Source organism: Hippopotamus amphibius, chromosome 6 (genome assembly GCF_030028045.1).
Source record: "Hippopotamus amphibius kiboko isolate mHipAmp2 chromosome 6, mHipAmp2.hap2, whole genome shotgun sequence".
Taxonomy (NCBI): Eukaryota; Metazoa; Chordata; class Mammalia; order Artiodactyla; family Hippopotamidae; genus Hippopotamus; species Hippopotamus amphibius.
The window spans coordinates 103,031,277-103,056,466 of record NC_080191.1 but is presented as its reverse complement, the minus strand read 5'-3'; the positions used below and the strand labels follow the sequence as shown (position 1 = coordinate 103,056,466).

Here is a 25,190-nt window from a genome sequence, read left to right as displayed (position 1 = left end):
TTCAGAAATTATGTGGATTGAATATTTTATACTTTATAGACAGTTTCTTAGATTAAGATATCTCTATGAAATTATTTGATAAATGTTATAGCAAATCTATTTGGATAGTTTTTTGTTTTTTTTTAAATAATGAGAATGTCTTGCTGCTAGCAATTTTAAGAGTCTAACCCCACTTTTTGAGTCTCTTCAGAGACTACAACAAGAAATGGTTCATATATAAAGAAAACTTTTTAAAAACTCTGTCTCATTACACAGATTAATTTTCTCTTTTTTAAGAAAATAATTGTCTTTCTTGATAGGAAGGGTAAAACTAAGTTTTAAAATTAGTAAGATTTTTGGATATTATCTAATAATTCAAAGTATTAGGTATTTTTAATGTAGCCCTTCATTTCTAGGGTCAGCATATTCTTGCTTTTGATATTTGTTTTCTGCTACAGGCCTGATATTGGAATTGAAACAATACCACTACTGCTTCCACAAGAGGAAATAGTGTGGGAATTCCTGTTATGGTAGGTGGTTTCCCATAGTCTCTCTGCAGTAGTAGAGGCAGCTCTTGTAATTTGTTAGTTTGTTGCTGTTTATGCCTCCTAACTTACACTTATATGTAAAAGCTAAGTGTATGTGAATATATACTTAATGTCAGCCCAAATCCTGTGTTGTAGACATTTTGTTTATAAGTGTGCTGGGCCCTGTATTCTTACAAAACTTAGTATAGCAACTTAGTTAATAATTCAAATAGATTTTCAGTGGAGGAGGCTTAAGAATCTAATAAGCTCTCTCTCTGTTGGAGCTTGTAGAACAGAATATTAAATAGCTGAATAGGATGGCACTGTGGTTAGTTTTATCCTGAAGCACTGATACAGTACTGGATGTGTTCTTCCTTCTCTTGTCTGACTGGTGTCTCCAGGCTTCTAGTTCATCTCCTGTGTGTTCCATGTTTGTGGCACACACTCGACACGTCAGCCATTCAGTCATGGGAAGCCTCACTACTGACGCCTGTGTCGCTAGTGAAAGTAGTTTTAAAAATCTACAGGTGTCAGACTGAAGGCACTAGTGAAGACAATAGAAGCTAGTTTGATATCAGTAGTGTTGTTTGTTAGGCTTCTTACTTGAAATTCAAACCTATTGAAAGATTGTGTAGAAAGGAAGAAACTAAAGCCTAGTTATTGGCTTCTTTACCATTACCAGGCGGTAGCTTGTATACATCTTAAAAAATAGTTTATGATCCAAATGGTAATACCATTTGATATTAAGTAGACTTAATGCAGCGTTGTTTCAGAACAAACAAAAAAAACCCCACCCTTATTAGCTTTTTAATTTTTTGTTATAATTTATTCTTAAACTTTTTTTTTTTTTAACAAGAGGGTGGTCAGAGAGGTGTTATTGGAAGCTGAAAAATTTTATCCATCTATGTTCAGGTGGATGGGGAGCAGATGTCAAATGTTCGTATTCTGAATTCTGAATGAATTAACCAATTATAAATATTTACCTGGCTTTTCAGGATTATCTACCAATTTACCACTTAAAAAAACAAAAATGAAACATGGGATGCCTCTCATTTGTTGTTACCTGGAATGGCCCTTGTGGAGTAGAATTCCATTGGAAATTCATCCCTCACACACCTTATTTCTGTCCTTTATAAACTGTTTTCTAATCTCTGGCTCAGTAAAGGCTCTGGGTGAGTCCTGAAATACTCCTTGTTAATTTAGTCAAGCATTTGGGTAATGGTTAGGCAAGTCAGAAAAAGGAAAAATGACAACTTAAGATAGTAAGAATAAGATTTGATCAGGAAAATGGTAACAAGCAGCCAACACCATCAACATCATTTAGCCCATTTATTTATTTTTTCCTGGTAATGTGTATTGGAGACCATGTAGAGTCACAAAGTTAACTATATGATCCCTGTATAAGTTGTAATTTTCATCTTTTACCACTTGATGGTGCTTTTGCATTGGTTTCTGTGAATTTTCTAAATTTATATAAGGAATCATTTTAAAATTCCTCATGAAGAACAGTGAAATTAAGATAGTGGTGTAATCGTTCATATAGATAGGCAGTTGAAACTAGTGAAATATAACGATCATTTGTGATCTAATATGCAGTTTAATTTTTAAAAAAAGTGTAAGTCCTTGTGTATGAAATGGTTGAGAGCTATACCTGACTAGATTTTTTGACATAATCTTCAGTCTGTCACCTTAGAACCATCTTAGATGTTTTGATTTTTTAGGTGGTACTGTAACTTCAATGACATCTAAATAAAACACAGTTTCTAATGCAAATCAAAACTACAATGAGGTAACACCTCACACCGGTCAGAATGGGCATCATCAGAAAATCTATAAATAGTAAATGCTGGAGAGGGTGTGGAGAAAAGGGAACCCTCTTGCACTGTTGGTGGGAATGTAAATTGATACAGCCACTAGGGAGAACAGTATGGAGGTTCCTTGAAGAACTAAAAATAGAGTTACCATATGACCCAGCAATCCCACTACTGGGCATATACCCGGAGAAATCCATAATTCAAAAAGACACATGCACTCCAGTGTTCACTGCAGCACTATTCACAATAGCCAGGTCATGGAAGCAACCTAAATGTCCATCAACAGATGAATGAATAAAGAAGATGTGGTACATATATACAATGCAATATTACTCAGACGTAAAAAGGAATGAAATTGGGACATTTGTAGAGACATGGATGGGCCTAGAGACTGTCATACAGAGTGAAGTGAGTCAGAAAGAGAAAAACAGATATTATATATTAACACATATATGCAGAATATAGAAAAATGGTAAAAATCAACTGGTTTGCAAGGCAGAAATAGAGACACAAATGTAGAGAACAAACATATGGACACCAAGTAGGGAAAGCGGGGAGTGGTGGGGGGGAATGAATTGGGAGATTGGGATTGCCATATACACATTACTAATAAGAAAAATAATACCAAATTGTACACTTTAAATACATGCAGTTTATTGTATGTCAATTATATCTCAGTAAAAGTTCTTAAAGGAAAAAAAAATAAAACACAGTTTCTTAATTTATAGTGTTAGAAAAATTCAAATAGCTCAGGCTTTAAAAACTGTCCTTGATCAGTTTTTTTTTCTCCTATCCAGTAGCCACCCAGCTTCTTTCATTGAAGCCTTTTATTTCACAAATATTATATTCAAATTCTCTTTTGTTAGTTATCAAAGGACTTTTTGATCATTATCCTGCTTGAGTAAATTGAATACGTGGGACTGTAGAGTTTATTTGGGATTGTAACAAGGTTGTAGAAATCTCACTTCAAGGAAATAATAGTCTCATGTTAAAAGCATTCATGTATTTTAAAAAGCAAAGTAAGTACAGACAATAGAACATCAGGGTCTCCATACAGCTTTCTCTGAGGCCTTCTTTCTTCAGTCTGGTCTGTCATTACTATTTCCTTTTCTGTTCCTTGAAAGATTTTTTTAATATAAAAATACAGTTATAAAAACAGGCATTTAAATTACATCTGCTTATAGTCTCCTCTTCACTAGCGACTTGATGCTTTTGAGGTGTGAATTTAGAGGCAAGCCTCAAGCCTCAGCAGCCTTGGTCTGTGCTCAGTGACCAGCTGTTGCAGGTTCTCCAGAGCTGTGGGTGATGGCCCTGCCTTCATCGGTCTGCTTCTAAACAGCCAGCCTTCCACCCAGGCAGTGTTCAGGTTTTGGTACCAACTCTTATTAATGTGAGTTTTTGTCATTTAACCCCTCTAGGACTTATTTTTCTTTACCATTAAATAGTCATTGAGTTTAGCAAATCATGAGTAAGGAATATTGTTACTCAGAAAAAACCAAATATGTGAACTGATGAAGAAAAGAACAAATTATCCATAATCCTACCACTCATCTAAAAAATTCGGTTTCTGGACATTTGATTTCACTGTATGATATATTTTAAATTTTAAATAATCTTACTGTTTAACACTTAGGTTGTTGTTAATGTTTTGTTATCAGTGATACTTCAGTAAAATCTTGATATGTAAATTTTTACAGGCTTCACATTACTTCCTTATGTCTACATTCTTGCAAGTAGAAATGCTAGTTTTAAAACTTTGAAAGGTTTATCAATGCTATTTGATGGCAGTTGGCAAAATTTATTTCCCTAGAAATGTCCTAATTTATTCCTTTTACCATCCTTTGTGGCCTCTGGCTTAGACTGTTGCAGTAGCCTACTGTTGTTTTCTCTGTCTTTAGTATCACCTCGTTTTTAGGTCATCCTTCATACTACATCCACAGTGAGGCCTGTAAGATACAAATCTGATTATGTCACTTTTTGATTTATAATTTTGTAGTGGTCTCCCCACCATTCTGCAGTTAAAATGTGTATAAGTCAGTGTGGCGTTTAAGGCCCTTCATGTTTGGCCCTGTCTAATTTTATTTTATGCAGCCCTACTATATATTTTATGAATAAGCAGGGAGAAAGGGAGCATTCTGGGCAGAGGGAACAGTGTGTACAATGGCATAGCTGCATGAAACCGACATAGTATATTTGAATTGTAACAAGTATGTTTGCATCTGAAACTTAAAGACAAGGTAGTGGTGGGTGTCTTCAGTGTAGTGTTTTAGTAAAATTTAGTTGACTAAATAAAAGCAGTGTAATTTTATAATTTTATATTCTAAAGTATACTATTATCTTTTGTCAGTAGTATTCATAAAGTGATCACCTTTCATCTGTCTTAAGATAAATTATTAGTGACTTGATTTTTTTTTCCCTTTTAAAAATAAATCTCTGGAGCTCTCGATGTCTCATAATTGGGGGAAAACTAAACTGTTGAAATAAATTGCCAAGATTTAATTTTTCTATATAGCAAATAGTTTACATTAGTTGCCTACTCACTGGCCATTACCCACTTCCTTCCTTGCAGGCCCACAGTTTTGTTCGGTTGCCCACCTCTCTCTCACATGACTTGGAGAAACCCTAACAGTGTAAGCTAATCATCGTAATCCTGCTCTGCCTAGTAGTGAGCCAAGTCTGGTCGTGTATCAGGGGAAGTCAGTCTAGGTAGCTCCTGGGAAAGGCTCCCTTGTACCTCAAAAAGGAGAAACAGAAGAAAACTCCCCCTTCTTCTGGACAGCAAAATGTGTCTGATATGATGCCTTGAAGAATGACAGGTATTTTGTGACTGTGAAGGGAATTATTCTAAGGTCTTTGCTGAGTCTGACAGAAAAGCTCGTGTCCTACATGATCGTGCTGAGTAACCAAATCAGTCACCTTGGAGTCCCTTTATTTCACTTCTTTTTGTTTGTGATGATAAGACTCTATTGTTTAAACTAGTTTGGTGCAACATGCTCTTTTATTGTAGTTTAGGATAGCCCTAACGTTAAAGAACACACATATTTGATAGTCTGTTGCGCAAAAAACTACATACTTTGTGGAAGGCCCATTAAGATGTAATGGGTCTCATAATTTTAAGATCACATTAGAACTATATTGGGGTCAAAGTTGCATAGATATTCTTGCATTACTGAATGTTCTAATTGTGAACAAATAGACAAAAAAAATTTCTCTAATACGATAACTGATAGCAGATTTGACTACCAGTTATTCAAGAATGAGTTTGTCATCAATTCCAACAGGGACCCCCTTCTTCTCACTTAGGAAGTTAAAAATTGACTGCGTCTAAAGGAATTGACATTGTTTTATTCTGAAGTATTGAGGTAATGTTAAGTTATAAGCATGATTTTTTACAAGTTTATCAAGAGCATGAACATCTGTTTATGCAAAAAAGAATTCCAGGACTGCAACACATTAGAAACACCCTTTCCTTCTTTCAACAATAGAAGCTGTTTTATAAAATTTTAAATAGCACTCTTTAATAAAGGAAACTAAAGAATATGAAAAATGTTGAAAACTGAGTCATCACTTGGATTTTAAAATAGTTACTTTCAGTGTTTCTGTCTCCACCCTTCTATGGTTTAGAAAGATGTGAATCATCTTCTTTAGTATTTCCCAATGATAGCTACTTTGAAGTGGAAGTGGCGTATGCAGCCCCAGTTTGTGTGTGAAATAACTAGTGTACACTTCAGCTACCGATCCTACTACACTTGTGGGAAATCCCTGGATGGCTCACGTAATTACTGCTTATAAAGGTAAACATTGGGTAACCATAGCAACTTATTTTTAAACTGAAAGTTTTCTCCCTTCAGCTTGTAAAGTACAGTAACTTAATACTACATTTACCCCAGTGTCACCACATGGTAGAAACCAGAATGAATTGCAGATAATCTTTCTTCAGTCTTTTTTGAAGCAAGGCAGAAGTTCAGCCTATTTAAAATAAAAATTTTATACTCTACAACTTTGAAATATTGGGCCTAAGTTGTCTTTGGAACAGCTGCTGAAAGATTATTGACTCCGCAAATAATAATGTTAATTATATTTCAGAGAATGTTTATTATGGGTCTGATAAACATAAGTCATATACCAGTCATGCTGCTCCTTAACATAATCTCCAGCCAAAAATTATACTAATAAGAGATCAAATAGGATATTTTTCCAAATAACACGATGTAACAAAGCTTTCATTCAGACTGGCCTTCAATCCAGTCTGAATGATGAAACTTTTGCTTAATTTTGAACTCCTTGTTGAGGCGATCAGAGTTATGAAGAAAATAATCTAACTTTAAAAAACTGCTTAAATACAGTACTACATGCTTCTCCTTCTTTCTCCCTTCATTTTGGCATATTGGCTATGTTCTAGGAAACTACCTGTATTGTTATATTTGGCTTGTTAAAATTTTTTGCTTGCATACTTTTCAAAGGAAATAGTTGTTATTTTCAAGACTGAAGTCTGAAAACAGTCATTTAGATGTTGATTTAGACCTTAAGTTCTTACGTATAACTCTTGAATCTGCGCTCTTCCCAGAAAGCCCATTCCATGTCCTTTCTTCTCTGAAACTCAGTGTTTTCATAGGTACATGCTTCTCTAGAGGTCTTCGTAAGTGTAGCTGTTCCTTTGCTCGTAGCCAGTTTATCTTGGGAAGATGTTCCTAGTCTACCAACCTGTGAAAACCTTCCTTATTTTGAGGCACATGCCATCTGAGAGGTAATCCTTCTATCTCTCGTTGCTATTGTCTGTCAGACCTCATGCCTCACTACCTCTGGGTCATAGCTTTCCCCATCATCTAGGTAATTTCATCTCTTCCTAGATGACATTTTGAACATTATCCTTCACAATTCAACAACCTCCACATCAGTGATCCTCTACATTTGGCTCTAACCACGTACTCCAGTGAACACACCCCCCAACTTGTCTTGTATGCTGAAACTACCTTTATTTCTGTATTTTTGTTATTATCCAGCTTAGAACCCATGACCCATTTCAACTGCTAAACACTTACTCCTACTCCTTTTCAACATTATCCTTTCTCTTCCACTTATTAACTTACCTGCACTGACCCTTGCCTCCTGTTTGAGAAGCTAAAGATGGCCTCTTCGTGACTCAAGATAATTTTTCCACTTCCATTTTAGATCTTCCCTTCTTTTTCTGCATCTGTACAATCTTCTTTTGTCACTATTCTTTTTCAGTTATTCCCTGTATCTTTTTTTTTTACAATATTATCTTCCAAACCATGAACATAGGATGTATTTTCATTTGTCATTCTTTTATCTGTGTTTTGTGATTTTCAATTTACAAGTCTTTTACCTCCTTAGTTTATTTCTAAGTATTTTATTGTTTATGAATTTTCCTTTTCAGATAGATAATTCTTCATGCATGCATTAATCATGCAACTGATTTTCGTTCAGTGTGTATCCTGCACGTTTACTGAATTCATTAATTAGTTCTGACCGTTTTTTTGTGGCATCTTAAGGGTTTTCTGCATAAGATCATGCAACATAAGATCTGCAAACAGGAACAGTTTTACTTCTTCCTTTCTCATTTGGATGCCATTTATTTCTTTTTCTTGCCTAACTGATCTGGCTAGGAATTCCAGTATTGCATTAAATAGAAGTAGCAAAAGTGAGCATTTTTGCCATATTCCTAATCTTGGAGGGAAAGCATTCAGTCTTTCACCATTGAGTTTGGCGGCTTTTCATATACGGCCTGTATTATGTTAGGGTAATTTACTTCTCTTCCTAGTTGGTTGCAAGTTTTTATCATGAAAGAGTGTTGAATTTTGTCAGATTTTTCTATGTCGATATGATTGTGATTTTAAAAAAATTCTTCACTGTGTTAATGTTGTGCATCACAGTAATTGAATTTTGTGTGATGAACCATGGTTGCATGCCCGAGTTAAGCCCCACTTGGTTACGGTGCATGAGTCTGTTCATGTGCTGTTGAATTTGGTTTGTTAATATTTTTTGAGGACTTGTACATCTGTGTTCATCAGGAATATTGATATGTAATTTTTTTTTGGTGGTGTCTTTATCTGGCTTTGGTATCAGGGTAATTCTGGCTTATAAAATGAGTTTGGAAATTATTCTTCCTGTTTGATTTTTTTGGGAAGAGTTTGAGAAGGACTGGCATTAATTCTTTAAATGTTTAGTAGAATTCGCCAGTAGAGCCATCTGGTCCTGGGTTTTCTTTGTTGGGAGGTTTTGATTACTGATTCCGTCTCTTTACAAGTTACAGGTCTGCTCAGATTTTCTATTCATGATTCAGTCTTGGCAGGTAGTATGTTTCTAAGTGTTTATCCATTTATTCTAGATTGCCCAATTTGTTGGAATATAATTGTTTATAGTGGTCTCTTCTATTCTTTTTTCCTCCAGTGGCATCAGTTGTAATATTTCCTCTTTCATTTCTGATTTTACTTGAGTTCTCTTTTTTTCTTAGTCTTGCTGAAGATTTGTCAGTTTTAGTTTTTCAAAAAACCAAGGCTTAGTTTTGTTGATTTTATTTTTGTTGTTTTTCTGTTCTCTATTTTGTTTATTTCTGCTCTGATCTTACATTATTTCCTTCCTTTTGCTAACTTTAGCCTTCCTCTGTTCTTTCTCTAGTTCTTAAGATGCAAAGTTAGGTCGTTGTGAGATCTTTCCTTTTTAATGTAGGTTCATTGCTAAAAACTTCCCTCTTCGTACTTTTGCTACATCTCATGAGTTCTGGTATGTTGTGTTTTCTTTTTTGTCTCAAGATATTTTCTGATTTCCCTTTTGATATCTTCTTTGACCCACTGGTTGTTCAGGAATGTGTTTAATTCCTACGTTTTCCAGCATTCCCTTCTGCTGTGGATTATTAGTTTCTTCTTAAATTTGTTAAAATTTACTTTAGCGGGCTTCCTGGGTGGCACAGTGGTTGAGAATCCATCTGCCAATGCAGGAGACACAGGTTTGATCCCTGCTTCAGGAAGATCCCACATGCTGCGGAGCAACTAAGCCCGTGCGCCCCAACTACTGAGGCTGCGCTTTAGAGCCCGTGCGCCACAACTACTGAGCCCATGTGCTGCAACTACTGAAGCCCATGCGCCTAGAGCCTGTGCTCTGCAACAAGAGAAGCCATGGCAATGAGGAGCCTGTGCACCACACTGAAGAGTAGCCCCTGCTCACCGCAACTAAAAAGAAGGCCCGTGCACAGCAAAAAAGACCCAACACGGCCAATAAAATAAATAAATAATTAAAAAAAAAATTTAACTAAGATGTCATCTATCCTGGAGAATGCTCTGTGTTTGTTTGAGAAGAATGTATATTCTGCTGCTGTTGGGTGGATTGTTCTATATATGTCTATTAGGTTTTAACCATCTATTTTAAGCTGATAACTTTAACCTCATACAAAAACTGTACACTTCTTCCCACCTGCACTTTATTATTGATGTCACAATTTACATATTTTTATATTGTGTATCATTAACATTTTATAGTTATTTTTAATAATTTTGTTTTCTATACTAGAATTAAAAATTATTTGCATTCCACCATTACAGTATAACAGTATTATGTATTTGTTTATATATTTACCTTTACCAGGACATTTGATACTTTCATCCATGTTTACGTTGCTGTTTATCATCCATTTATTACAACTTGAAGAAATGCCTTTAGGATTTCTTGTGAAGCAGGTCTAGTGCTGGTGAGTTCCTTCAGCTTTTGTTTATCTGGGAAAGTCTTATCTTTCCTTCATTTTTTGAAGAACAGTTTTGCCAGCTATATTATTTTTGATTGGTAGTTTTTGTCTTTCAGCATTTTGAATATACTGGCCTACTCCCTTTGGGCCTGCAGGGTTTCTGCTGAGCTATCCCATGCAATCTTATGAGGATTCCCTTGTATATGACAAGTCACTTTTCTCTTGCTGCTTTGTTGACAGTTTGATTTTAATGTCTTGGTGTGGATTTCTTTGAGTTCATTTTTTGGGGACTCTGTTGGGCTTCCTGAATCTGGGTGTCTATTTCCTTCCTTAGATTTGGGGGAGGAGGGTGGCATGGGTTGCTATTGTTTCTTTCTTTTTTTTTCTTTTTTTTTAAGTTTCTCGTTTTTGTTTTTCTTTTTTTTGTTTTTTGTTTGTTTGTTTTAAACTCTTTATTGGAAAATATTTGCTTTAGACTCTTGTACCCGTCTTTGAGGTACACCAAAGTGAATCAGCTGCATCTACACATATATCCCCATATCCCCTCCCTCCCGCGATTACCCCCCACCCTCCCCGTCCTGGCCCTCCAAGGCATCTCCCATGAAGTTGATCTCCTTTTGTTATACAGCAACTTCCCACTAGCTATCTATTTTACAGCTGGTAGTGTAAATATGTCTACGCTACTCTCTCACCTCATCCCAGCTTCCCCTTCGTCCCTCACCCCAGCCCCGTGTCCTCAAGTCCATTCTCTACTTCTGTATCTCCACTCTTGTCTGTCACTGGGTTCATCAGTACCATTTCTTCAGATTCCATATATATGTGTTAGCATACAGTATTTGTTTTTCTCTTTCTGGCTTACTTCTCTCTGTATGACAGACTCTAGGTCTATCCACCTCATGACCTATAGTTCAATTTCATTCCTTTTTATGGCTGAGTAATATTCCATTGTATATATGTGCCATGTGTGGCACATATATACAATGCTATTGTTTCTTTGAATGAGCTTTCTGGCCTTTCTCTCTGTCTTTTCCTGGGACTCCCATAGTGTGTATATTGGTCTGTGGGATGGCATCCCATAAGTTCATAAGCTTTCTTCATGCTTTTCATTCTTTTTCCTTTTTGTTCCACTGGATAATTTCAAATAATCTGTCTTTGAGTTCACTGATTCTTTCTTTTGCATGAATTCTTCAATTCCAAGATTTCTGTTGGGTTCTTTTTAAATTTTTCTGATGTTGAATTCTTCAGTTCCATGGTTTCTGTTGGGTTCTTTTTAAATTTTTCTGTTTGTTGAAATTTTTACTTTGTCCACATATTGTTCTCTTGATCTCAGTGAGCTTTTTTATTACCATTATTTTGAATTCTTTGTCAGGTAATTCATATATCTTCTTTGCATTTGGGTCACTTACTGGAGCTTTATTTTGTTCTTTTGTTTGGATCATGATTCCCAATTTCTCATTTTCTTTGGCTTTTTGTGTTGGTATCTATACATTAGAAAAAACAGACACCTCACCCAGTCTTCATGGACTGATTTCAGGCAGGGAAAGATCCCAACCACTCAGCCTGGCCAGAAACTCTGGGATTGTCTCAAACATTTATACTAGTACAAAACGACCATCTTTATTCTTAGCAACCCCCAGGCAACTACAGTGTGCAGGATCTCATCAGCACTCTGAGACAGGTGAGACAGAAGCCAGTACCTCTTATGGCACCTGGAAAAGTTGGAACATTGGACACATAGTCCAATTATTTCCCTCGCCAGGAATAAGCTGGGATCTGTGGGTTTTCCCTCACTTAATCTGTGCTGAGCTGGGATGGAGGGTAGTGAGAGGTAATGGTCAGTGCTTGTATGCTAATCCAAAGTACTGTCTTTGCTCTTAGTGGTCCCTCTTAGTGGACCTGGAGTATGTCAGGTCCCATCAGTGTTCTGAGAGAGAAGCCAGGTCCTTGATCAGCCCCCAGAAAAGTGAGAAGCCACAAGATCCAACTCTTACCCTCCTGAGGGAAAAACTGGGACCCAGGTTTTTACATCTACTTACACTGCATTGAGCTGAGTGAGGGACTTGAATGCTTCTAGAGTGGTAGACCAAACTGCCTTCTTTGTTCTTAGCAGCCACCAGCCACCTAGAGTATGTCAGAACCCATCAGCACTCTGAGATAGGCAAGACAGAAGCCAGTTCCTCGGGCGGTAGCCCCCAAATTGAATGTTAAATGTACAGTTTAGTCCTTTACTCGCCTCCCCAAGGAGAAGTTTGTTGCTGGGGTTTCTTGCCAATTGTATGGCATTGTGCCAGGGGTGGGAATTATAGTGAAAGGGTGTCTCAGACTTTACTACAGGCTTCAGTGTGGTTGGTTTTGAACATTCTGGGGGTGTGGAAGCCTCTCAGCTGCTTGCTGGATTTCACAAAGGGAGTGGGTCCATATATTGTTGGTGAATCAGCCTGTCCATGGCTTCTTGTTCCACCAGATTGCTGACATGACTTTCCCTATGTCTTTCCTTTTTGAAACTCAAGTTCTTTAACCTTCACCATGTTTATCTTGATCTTTACCTTTTTTCCATTAACCTTTTTGGGTTAAATATTGCCTAATTTATTTTTTTTTCTCACAAACTTATTAAAAAAAAAAAGTAATATGGTTGCTACCACCACTTTTGGTACTTGCCTTTCGTGAATCAGCCTACTCTTATCAGAAAAAGGACTAAACTCATAAAGTGTTAGAACTGAAAACAGCTATGAAAACTATTTGATCAGTTCCATTTTCTTCGATAGTAAAAATAAAGGTACCTAAAGAAATAAAGTAATGTGCTGACACATAGCTAGCCAGTTTTTGTTAACTTAAACTTATGAACTCTCTGTGGAACCCTAATGTATGTGAAGAGGCCTCTGAATAATGAAGAAAATGGCATCTATAAAGTTCATGTACTTTGTTCATAAGAAAATATGTTACTGCCTTCAAGCCAGGGTTAATACTATGATAAAATTAGAGAGGTGTTTATGTTTTGAGAGAAGAGACAAAGGAAAAAGAAAGAACTAGTGAGCCATTCAAGTTAAGGCAAATATTTAGGAAACATCAGCCAAGGCCTTTATCTCCTAATGTGGTTATTTTACTGTAGGACAGTCTAACAATGTATGTTCATATTAGTGACTCTGAGCCACCATAAAAATCTAAACTTTGTTCTTTTCCTTTAGACAGTAATGTAGGTAGCTTATTTAAGGCAAGTCCTTATAAATTTGAGCTAGTGTTGTACAACATGATGGTCACTAGCCGAATGTGGCTGGCTACTGTAACTGAGGAACTGAATTCTTAATTGTTTAATTATCTTAGTTATTGGAAAACTTGTAAGTATGCTTGGAGCAACTTGAGCACACATAATTGTAAATGTTATAAAATCTGAATAGCAATCAGTTATTTCCAATGAAAATTTAATGTTTGCCTTGAGATATGCTGTAACTATAAAATACACAACAAATTTTGAAGACAATTTTAAAAGGAAACTACCTGATAATTCCTTATGTTGATTACAAGCTGATACAATATTTTGGATATATTTGATAGCACAAAGAATTATTATAGTTAATTTTACCTGTCTCACCATTTTTAAATATGTTTACTAGAAAATTGTGTTATCTGTGTGACTCACTTTCTGTTTCTATTTCTGTTAGATGGCACTTACCTACAGTTGGGGTAGCTCAACGATTCTTCTTGCATTATAAATAGTTTTAGTGTTAAATAGTTTTAGCTTTGCAACATTTTTCTCAGAAATATGATCAAGAATAAGTTTTGATATTAAATGTTTTAGCTAGTAGGCCACTGGTTTCTTTGAGAAATCACCCTTCCAATAAATTAAAGGAGGAAAAATTAGCAACAGTGAATTAGCAGCAGTGAAAAATTAGCAATAGATAGCTTTATAAAGGACATCATTTTTTTAGAGTGAGCGATTAGAAGGTCTCTTTACATACCAATTACAATTAGTAAATTCATGTGCTGCACTCTTACCAGGGACTGAATTAGTGGCAGGTATAGTCTAGCCCTCTTATTTAAGTCTTCTATATATACTGCCTTTTATTGTCTTTTGTATTCTTACCTTGTACTTGTTAGTTTTTTGTGTGTATGATGTAGTACCTCATTTAGGCCACATAAGGTCTTTTTTTACCTCCCAACTTTATTTAGGCATAATTGATAGAGAAAGAATGTGTCTATTTAAGGTTTACAGTATGACAATTTGATATACATGTACCTTACAAAATGATTATTACAATCAAGCCAAACACATTAATTAGCCAATCTATCACTTCACATAGTTATTTTTTTCTTTTGTGATAAGAACACAAGATCTGCTCTCTGCAAATTCAAAGTATACATACGGTATTGTTAACTATAGTCACCGTGCTGTATGTTAGATCCCCAGAATTTATTCATCTTAAAACTGAAAGTTTGTACCCTTTGACTAACATCTCCCCATATCCCTCACTCTCAAGCCCCAGCCAACCTCCAGTTTACCCTCTGCTTCTATGAGTTCAGCTTTTTAAGATTTCACATGTAAATGGAATCGCAGTATTTTTGTGTGTCTGGCTTATTTTACTTATTGTAATATCCTTCAGGTTCATCCATGTTGTTGGAAATGGCACAGTTTCCTTCATTTCTTTAACAGAATAATATTCCATTGTATTTACATATACCACATTGTCTTTATCCATTCATCTGGTTGTTTTCATATCTTGACTTTGTGAGTAGTGGTGCAGTGAACACAGGAGTATAGACATCTCTTTGAGATACTGGTTTAATTTTCTTTGGCTATGTACCTAGAAGTGAGATTGCGGGATCTTGTGGTAATTTTATATTTAATTTTTTGAGGAACCCCTATACTGGTTTTCACAGTAGCTATACCAGTCTACATTCCCACCAACAGTGCACAAGTGTTTCCGTTTCTCTACGTCCTCACCAACACTTGTTGTCTCATCTTTTTGATACCAGGTATCCTAACAGTGAAATGAAATTTCATTTTGGTTTTGCTTTGCATTACCCTAACGATTAGAAATGTGGAACACCTTTTGTTGTTGTCATGTACCTATTGATCATTTGTGTGTCTTCTTTAGAAAAATACCTACTTAGGTTTTTGCCCATTTTAAAAATTAGGATATTTGGATTTTGGTTTTTTGTGGGTGTTTTTGTTTGTTAATATTTGCTTTTGCTGTTGAGTTGTATGAGTTCCTTATATATCTTGGATATTAACCCCTTATCAGATACATGGATTGCAGATATTTTCTCCCATTCCATAGGTTGTGTTTGCAATTTGCTGATGGTTTCCTTTGCTGTGCAGAAGCTTCTTAGTTTGATATAGTCCCACTTGTTTATATTTGCTCTTGTTGCCTGTGTTTTTGGTGTCATATCCAAAAAATCACTAGGTTGCATAAGGTCTTTGAAGGTGAAGATGATTTGTGACATTGTGTGATCTCTTGGTTTGGTATGCACAGTGGAGTGGAAATGTTAAGTATTTGCTGAACCAGTTGCTATTGTAATTTTGGTGAATGCTTTAAGAATAAGGTGTTCTTGCCAAAAAGTTTTTAGATTATTTCAATGTACTGGACTTTGAGAAGGATTGAACCAAATCTTACCATTCTTTAGCAACTTTTTTTATACCCACCTAGAATTAGGCAGCTTTGGGATTAACACGTCATTTTCAAATCATGAGGGTATATGCTAAGATACAGACTTTGGGCCAAGATTTCAAACTGACTTAGAGTTTGAAGGGACCTTAGATAAGATAAAACAAATCATATTCCGCATTGCATGAATTTGGAAACGGAAGAAGGCCCAAATTGCTTGGACTCTAGTAAGCACTGGTTTCCTAACTCCCTGGTAGTTGTGATTACCACCTTCTACTTCTCTCCCACATCCAGTTTGTTAGCATGTCCTGTGAAACCTATTTCTAAAGTGTATCTGTCTCTCCATTTACATGCCCAGCATCCTAGCTCAGATCACGCGTTCTTTTGGATTACCACAGTGGTCCCCTAACTAGTCGTTTGGCTTCCATTCTTCTAATTCAGTTTATTCTGTACACCAAAGCCACATAATCTTTTTAAAGCAAATCATGATGACTACCTTACTTTAAAATTTTTAATGACATTTCAATCACTTAATCAAAAACACAAACTTTATAACTTGGTTTACAAAGCCCTGTGTAATCTGAGTTTGCTGTTCCTCCAGCTGCATCTGCCATTGTCCCTTCATGATTGCGTGCTCCAGCCACATGGACCTTCCCTTAGTTCTTTCCCTTCCAAATTTTTTCTTCCTTCTACCTTTTCTCACAGTTTGCAGTTATGTAATATTTATTTATGTGTAAGCTTCATTAGAACAAGGATTGTCTGTTTATTCATAATTTTGTTTCCTCGACCTAGCAGAAAGCCTGGCACGTAGTAAATGATGAATAAATACAGATGAATGGATGAGTCATTGACAGGGTGTTACTGAGCCTCCGTTTCCCATGTATAAATTGTAGAATAGTACCCACCAGTGGTGATTGAGGATTCAGTGAGAATATGTGTGATAAATATTTGTTTCCTTTTCCTTCTGCTGATTTTCCTTTGCTTACACAGGATAATACAGTGTTCTTCAAGCTATTTTCTGGTCAGTTTTTGTTTCTGTTAAATTTGTCGTGGCTAGTGTTTATCATTCATTTCATTTATTGAAAATGTAAGCGGCTATACTGTACTAGAGTTTGAATAGTAGAAGAACAGGGCTGATATGCCCACTGATTGATGATTAAAGGAAGAGCAAGATTGTCACTTCGAGTTAGGTTCAGCTCCATGTGAAAAGAGACTGAAAATCACAGTAACTTAAATGAGGCAGAACTTACTTCTCTCTAACGTAAAAGTCAGAAAGTAGGCAGTCCAGGACTTTTATGGCAGTTCTGCCCCACAAAGCCCTCAGGGACCCAGATCCCCTGTAGCCTGCTGTTCCACTACCCTAGACTCTGGTCCTTATTTGGTTTAAGATGGTGGCCAGTCATCCATGTTCCAGGAAGCAGAATGGATATGCCATTTGTTCTTTTAGGAAGTTTTCTGGAAACCGTGTAACACCTGTGCTTAAAATGCTGGTTAGAACTTTGTCCTGTGGCTCCTTACCCCAAGGGAGGCTGGAAAGTGTCGTCTGTTCTGTGGGACTGTGTACTTACCTAAAAACGTGAAAGTCCTAGTTGAATGGAAAATGGCAAGAATGGATGCAGAATATAGGTCTTTGCAAATAACACATCACATTAATAATATATTAATGTGTTAACACTATGTAGTATTTAGTAATATTATTTTAATAATGAAAGGGTAACAATTTATTATTTATCATTTTACTGGTAGGGTGAAACCACTTGAGATCTTAAGAACATTGATGGTCATTTTGGAAGTATGATCAGGTAAACATTTAGAAAATAATCTAGTTGATAAATACCATAGAGAATTAAATCTGATCTCTTATAAGGATTTTGAATTCATCATTTTAAAAACATAAAGTGACATTTTTGCAGTGGCTGTACTCAGTGACATCTGACCAGTAGCCTAGAGAGCAGCTGTTTCTTGATTTCCACCCCTTTCCTTGCACCCATTTATTTTTAAATCTGTTCATAAGACTTTTTCTAAAGTATATGGATTGATGAGGCATGTTAACTCAAGAGGGTTGTTCAGGACACTTGAACGATGAGAAATGTTTCTGAAACATGATTTGAACTCACCATCTTTTACCACAGCTTTTTATTTTTTTAAGTACTCAGAGACTAGTTTTGTGGAGAGTAACCACTTAGCATACGCTAAACAAAATATTTTATTCTGTAATAATCAATCTGGGGTTCACAGATTTGTATAGACAAGCTTTGGGTTGACTCTGTGCAGAAAGGAAAGATCATTTGTGTCAAAAAAAGAAATTCTGTTGTAACAAAATTGGGAAGCTAAAAATAATCTTTTAGGATGCTGAGTTTTTTTATCAGTAAAATGGAGGTTTTAAACCAGCTTTTCCGTTAAGTGACTCTGTGTGAAGAGTAAGAGTAAGCTTTTGATAGGATACATTTTAGCATAAAGAATGGAAGGATTATGAAGTTGTCAGGGTTGAAATTGTTGGCCTATTAAAAAGGTAATTAATTTGGCCTAAAAAGTAAATGCCTCAAGAAGAAACCACATCCTCTTGCTATTGTTCAGCTGAAAGAAGAAACAACAATAACAAAAAACTTGTTGTGTGAATTTGTTTGCACAATTATTGTCAGTAATTTTTCATCATAAATACTTTCTCCATTCCTAATTTCTTTTTTTTAACCCACTTTTATTTTTTAAGCTCTTTATTGGAATATAATTGCTTTACACTGTTGTGCTAGTTTTTGCTGTACAGCAGAGTGAATCAGCTGTATTTATACATATATCCCCATATCCCCTCCCTCTTGAGCCTCTCTCCCACCCTCCTTATCCCATTAATTTCTTAAATACTTATTTACCTGTGTCCTATGATGTGAGTTCCTTGAAACTAGGGGGCCTTATTCAGCAGGATATATAAAACAGTGCTGTATGGTGCTGTTAACTTATATTTCAGTATTTTTTATAATTTAATATATCATGGGCCAGTACTTTTTACCCTTTCTCTTTCCCTAGACTGTAAAATACAATGAATATGGAGGAATACAAAACGTTGTAGTCCTACTTCTTGCTTACAGTTTACTGCTCCCTTCCCCAATAACACTTAGTAAACGCTAGTCTGGTTACTGGAATGTAAAGACAAGTCTCGCAGTCTCTCTAGAGACCTGAAAAGGGTGGGGACTTGGCAACTGAATGGGTTCTCTGGACACTAGTCTGAATCACCTCACCAGTAGGGGGAGGTTGTCAGTAGCCCTTTTTTTACTCCGTCTTCACAAGGGATATCTTTCAACTATGCTAAATATCTGTAATAATAATATTATCTTTATTTTAAACTTCACTGTTAATGACACTATAAAATAGATTCTGTTCAGCTCTTTAATAGATGTTGAAATTATTCACGAGAAGGTTAAATAACTTGCTCAAGGTCACACAGGGTTGTTACGGAAGCCCAATTAGATTAGTTTCGCTGCAAAGCCTATCTTCCCAATCACTGTGCTGTTATAGTATGTCTCCTAGCTAAAAATCTCTGGAGATTATTATTCTTAAAAGTCTAAAAAAATTAGACTCAGCGAATTTAGGTAGTTGACCTAAGAACACAGCTAATAAATAATGGAATCAGAATTTGAACTCCATGTAGGCTGAATCCTGAGCCGGTAGTTTTAGCGGTCATGCAGTATCTTTGTTTTATATGCTGTCAGCACTCTATTCCAGAGCCCTGTGACATAATAGAATTTATTTCAATGAAATTATTTACAGATGGAAGAAAGTGGAAGGAAACTATGTGCATAACACAGCCCCTGCCTTCAAGGAGCATGCTTTCAGGTTGGGAAAAACCTCAGTGTGGAAATTGACCTAGAACAAGAAAACAGGATGTATCTGCTTAAGTCTAAGTAGGTGAATTTATACACTGGATACTTTAGAACAAGTTAAAATTGTCCATATAAAAAGAGATTTTGTTTGGGGAAGGGGGGAGAGAGAACCCTGACAGTGACAGTAGAATATTGGATATTGTTGCTGTAGTGGTTTTATTTTCACATACCTCAGATATCAAGCTGATAGTTTTTATGTAGCCTTGTGGTGATAGTTAATATCATTTTTGTATGTCAAAATACTTGCATGTCTTTAACTTGGCTTAAAACCACTTACATATTTTAAAATAACTGAATTTTTAGCATACTATCTTGGTACAGTTATGTTAGGGTTACAGGTTTTTTCATAAATTGATACTTAATGGTTTTTGTTAAATTCTGGCATTCTTATTTATCTATATCATGCTGGATTGTTCTTTTTTTGTTTTTTGTTTTTGTTTGTTTTAGTGTTTTGATAAGTCATCTGGCTTAAATGTGTGAGGTAACACTAGCTCTGAAGAAACTATTTAAAAATAACTTGTTTGGGAATATTATTGCAGTGAATAGGATGTTCCTTTGTTACCTAAAATTTTCACAATCATTATAGAATATTTGTCTTTCAGGATTACGTTTACAGTGTAGTATTACAGCTTACAAAGCTCTTAGGAGAGTGTGGGTACAATCAGTGGAAACAGAGTAGATTAGAAAGAGCATGTGTTTGTAGTTAGGTACAACCTTGTTAACTTGCCTAACTTTGGATATAATAATTTCTAAATCTGTTTTTTTTTTCTATACTATGGCAGTGTAGCAAGATCACTGTGAATATTAACTGAGAATGTATAACACCTAGCACATCACTAATGTTCAAGAATAACTATTATGTTTATTAATAAGAATGCTGGTTGATACGAGAAAGAACAAAGATTGAGGAGGAATCATAGTATTTTCTTTATAATTTTTCTGTGGGGAAATATCCCCATCCTTGAGTAAACAGAGAAGCGGGGAAAAACAGAAAAAGCCAGCAATAAATTCATTGTTTTTGACATTTATTTGTAGCTTTGGGATAATTAATTTTATAGGGAGGGAGAAGAATCTTTGCTTTGTGTTACCCTGTGCCTTTTTGACTTGTAGACAATTCACTTCCAAGGACTTGAGACAATAATTTTACATAGCTATTTAACAGATTTTAAGGCTTTATTCCATATCCAGATGGGAAGATAGAATTTTTTCATTTCTTGTGTGAAATTCAAGTGATCAATAGAATTTTACAATTAGAATTTCTAAAATATGAAATCTTTATTTTTTCTTTTTCAAAATAAGATTTGGTTGATTAAATTCAACAACTTAGAAATTGTTAGTAAATCTTAAATTTCTTTTGTTTAAACTTTTTTGCATTCTTGAAAATAACAGACATCTAGTAGATTAAAAACAGTCTTAGTAAAATAAGAAGAAAACCTTAGGTTCGTGGTATTTATGTTCTCATAAAATGTTTCTTCATCTCTAGTTCTCTTTTATGGGTTCACTGCAGACATTTTCACTGCAGCTGTCACTATAGGGTTAAACATTTGCTATATTGTAACATACGAAAGTGGTTAAGCTGTTTGGAATTGTTTACTTGCTAAACCCAGTGTTAGTCAGCAGAGGCAGTACACCAGATTTCCTTGTGGCTTTTCGTGGAAAATGTTAAAAGCGCACTCATTTTTCAGTTATAGAGTTTTTTAGTTTGATCTGGATTAGTCACAGAACTGGCATGAACCTTCTAATTGTGAAGGCTGTCCAAATGCACTATTTTTTTCTCCTGCTAGAGGAAGTTACATCCTGAGCAGTAGCTCAGCTCTCTGGTAAGTGTAACATGTGAGCATTACTAGGCATTTCATCCTGCGGTTCTGCAGTCTTTGCTCTTCAGACTGTTGCTCAGTTGGAATGCTTCTGTGGGGCCGATCCTGAGGTTCTCTGTTTTTTAAGGACCTACTCATTTGGAGGTGTCAGTGGCGTTTTGCAAGATCATCTGAGGAACAGGAAAGCATCTGAAATCGACTGAAAAGGATAACTGTAGCGGTTTTCACAGTGGAAGGAAACTATATTGGCACAGAGGCAGATGATTGAATAAAGTAGTTGGCTCAAAGAAGATGCACAGTCTGCTGTTTTTTCCTCTGAATGAAGACTCTTTAATGGAAGCTGTATTCATGTGGAGATCAAAGAAAACACCGGAATGATAAACTCCTGGGGGTTTTTTTCCCCCTCTCTTTTTTAGAAATGAAAAGCCTGAAGCAGTAATTTGAGCTCAAATGCCTTCTAATTCCTTCGCAGTCTGCCTGTTCCATTAGGATTCTCTGCTAACACCGTTTCTGCTTAGTGCCTGTGCCCTTTTGCTGGAGCAGCCCCAGACCCTGCCTGATGGAGGAAGAATGAATGCTCTGCCTTGCCTGTGCTGTCGATGGGGATAAAGCTAACTGTGTTTCTTCTCTTATATGGAATATCTGGATTAATCAAGCCGTATTCTGGTACCAAGAGTTGTATTGTCTCTTGTGGCCTGACTCATCGCATGTAAATGTACTGCAGCTTTGCTGTTAATGCAGAGTGTTGTTTTTCTTCTTTCTCAAACACAGAATTGTCAACCTCTGAGCAACATTTTGAGAATTTGTATTGAGCTCTAGATGTATTTTTTTCCTGGATAATATCTGCATTAAACCAGTGAAACTGAAGAAATGAAGACAAATTAGAAGTGGAAACAGAATAGTGAGATTTTATTTTTTCTTTTTGGTTATAAGCAAGCCAGCTGCTGGTAACTATATGACCTTGCAGGCAAGAGTGGGTATAGCTGCGATCTTCTCTGTCACAGCAGTTGTTTCTCATCTTATTCTGCAGCATGTGCTGGTGTCACCCAGACAGTAAATTTCTGTGAAACAGAGCAATATGAATATTTTAGTAGATGAGAATTATTTTTAAATGAGTTTGTCCTGAACTCACTTTTAGTTATTGACATATTGATGTGAAATTTAAGTTTTACAGTAACCCAACAGAAAATAATAGAATTTTTTAGGAAGGTATAAGTTATGTAGTTATAATGTTAAATTTCAGTTTTTCCTATAGTACTTATTAACTTTAAAAAACCAGCTGCGCCGTTCAGAGAATGATTCTAAGTGTTGTACAGAAGAGAAGGAAAAACTACTTGTGCTCTTCCAACTGTGATTTTTATCGCATAGCTTAGAATTCAGTTTTTTTAAAGAGCGAATGAGTCGAGTGTGTATTGTTGTTTTGGAGGAGGTAGAAGATGAGTCTCCGGGATTCATTTCTAAATTGCCACAGGAAAATAAGTCCCTACGTTCTCCACCTTCGGGAAATGTATTGGTAAGATACGAGAGTTTGCATGTTTACTGTATTCTACTGAACTAGTAGGGTAAATTTTATTTTTTAAGAATAAATGTAGTTTGCACTGGTTTTATTAAAAACCCAAATGAAAGCAATCTAAGTGTGTGGATATGATGCAATATTACTTGTGTGTGAATGCACACATTTCTGATTTTCACTTTTTCAGATGTTTAGGTAATATTTCAGACTTTATATCTCTTAATTCTTAAAAAGACTTAAAAATAAGTTGAGGATAGTAGTTATAGCAACCACATTTCTGTTTTCACTTTGTGGTTTTAAAAACTGATGTAACAGGAATGAGGAACTGTATGTTTTAGGAAAGGTTGACTACTGCCAGCAACACCGAGGCACAGCCTTTTCTTTCATGAATTTTATGTATTTGCATGCAAGGCTGTTATATGAAAAAGAATCAGACTTCATCTTTAATCTTATTTTTTTAATGCTGTTGTCAATTGACTTCTTGTTTGACTGGTATAACATGATACTTACCAGGGAGGCTGTGTCGTTGATTAAGAACTTGTTATATTTAGACGTGCATGTGTCTGCCTCTTCATGTTATTCAGGTTTACAGTAATTTTTGGTCTTTGAATAGTAGTGATTTTTATCAACTGCCAGATTTTCTCTCTTTGGATTTTTATCTATATACTTGTAACTCTAATCCATGCAGGTTGTTTTGGTGCCCCAGACAGAACTTTTCAAGAAGGCCTTCCTTCATGGGCCTCCACGTGGGCTGGGAACTGCTTGTTTGACAAGTTGTGTCCCACAAGTAGATGTTGAGATGTCACACTTGTATCTGAAAGAGACTTTCTTTTAACCATATGTATAATCAAAAGGTCTCCACTCATATAAAATCTGATTATGCTTATTACACTACCTAATTTTGGTCATATGGTATTGATTTTTTTTTTTTTAATTAGGCCTTTTTTTCCCAAGGAGGAGGCTTGTACTTTCATATGATTTGACTTCATGAAACTTGGTTCGGGTCAAAAGCCAAGTGACTATTGTTGTCATAGGGCAGAAAATTTTTAGACTTAAAAGTTATGTGGAAATAGCTTCAGAATCATCCGTGTGGTGTGATTAATTTTTTTATTACTCTCTTGTATTTTAGCCATCACTGGTGCAAGCTATATTTAATGGAGATCCTGATGAAGTTCGAGCACTAATATTTAAGAAAGAAGATGTTAACTTTCAGGTAAAACAGTTTCACTGATACCAGCCTTGAAATCTGCTTTCCTAGAGTTATGATTTTTGTTAAAAGACATAACACAATTCTGTAACAGTTGTTTTAAATGAGGGTAGAAGTGTCTTGAAGCAAACAGGAAGGGACTGAATGTATATATTCAGGGTAATGAGTAAAACACAGGAGAACTAGGACCAAGGAGGGTTTTTTGTTCCCCCAACTTTGTACTGTGTAATTTTTCACAGAAAAGTTGAAAAAATACTTTGAATACCCATATAACCTCCATTTATATCCAGCATTGATAACATTTACCACATTTGCTTTCTCTCCCATATTTACACAGATTATACTACACATACTTTTTTCTTTCTTTTGCCGAATCCCATTTGAAAGCAAGTATTAGACATCATGACACCTCACTGTTAAACACTCGTGTGCATTTCAGATGAGGGTTCTTTTTTATGAACTTGAAACGAGATATGTTTATTAAATTTATAGTATATCTAACTTGACTGTGAGATCAGACTTGCTTTCTGTAAATAATCCTGGTAAACATTATGCACAAAGACTCATCTGTTTTGGTCTCACAGTAAATAAAGACATAACGCTGGAAAATTCTTCAGACTAAAAGATACAATGGATTTAACATTCAGGACTGACATGAGGGACAGTTTTAGAAAGAGTGGGTATGTGGATAATTTCCTTCTGTATATATTTCTCCAGTGGCCAAACTTTTTTTAATTTACCAAATTGAGGCTGAAAATATGTAATTAACTATAATAAGATCAAATTTATTAATGTATATATTTTTACTGGAAGTGAATATTTTCAGTATCTTTTTTCATACATAATTCAGTTCTCTGAATGATGGAGAGTGGGGAAAGGTCATGATTCATAAGGTCCCTATAGCAACAGCAAAACAGATGACCTGGAATTGATTGGCCGGTTCTAAGAAAGCTGTGCTCTGCCAGCTCATCTCCAACTCTCGTGTTTCCCCCATGCTTTTGGGCAGCACTGTTGTGACCACTTGACGTTAAGTAGATGTAAGAGGTATTTATCTTATTTTTAAAGCTTGAATTAACTGAATAGATTTGAATCTTTAGCTAAAATGGTTTGTCCTAACATTCTAAAATGTAATCAAAATGCTATCATTACATTTTTT

General features: G+C 35.7%; 1 protein-coding gene across 11 annotated transcripts in view; it reads left to right on the top strand.

Annotated features, from left to right (window-relative positions):
• ANKRD28 (ankyrin repeat domain 28) overlaps positions 1 to 25,190 on the top strand; it is a 172,074-nt gene that overhangs the window by 41,756 nt on the left and 105,128 nt on the right. For 2 of the 11 annotated variants that reach the window (XM_057737940.1, XM_057737951.1), the window contains exons 2-3: positions 21,442 to 22,827; positions 23,957 to 24,040. The exons of 2 other annotated variants lie outside the window; for them this stretch is intronic. In XM_057737940.1, coding sequence (XP_057593923.1) covers positions 22,711 to 22,827; positions 23,957 to 24,040 — 201 coding nt within the window. In that variant the 5' untranslated portion in view covers positions 21,442 to 22,710. Of the gene's footprint in view, positions 1 to 19,391; positions 19,519 to 21,305; positions 22,828 to 23,956; positions 24,041 to 25,190 lie in introns of those variants that run through there. 7 more of the 11 variants (XM_057737948.1, XM_057737950.1, XM_057737943.1 and 4 more) reach the window with 7 other exon arrangements.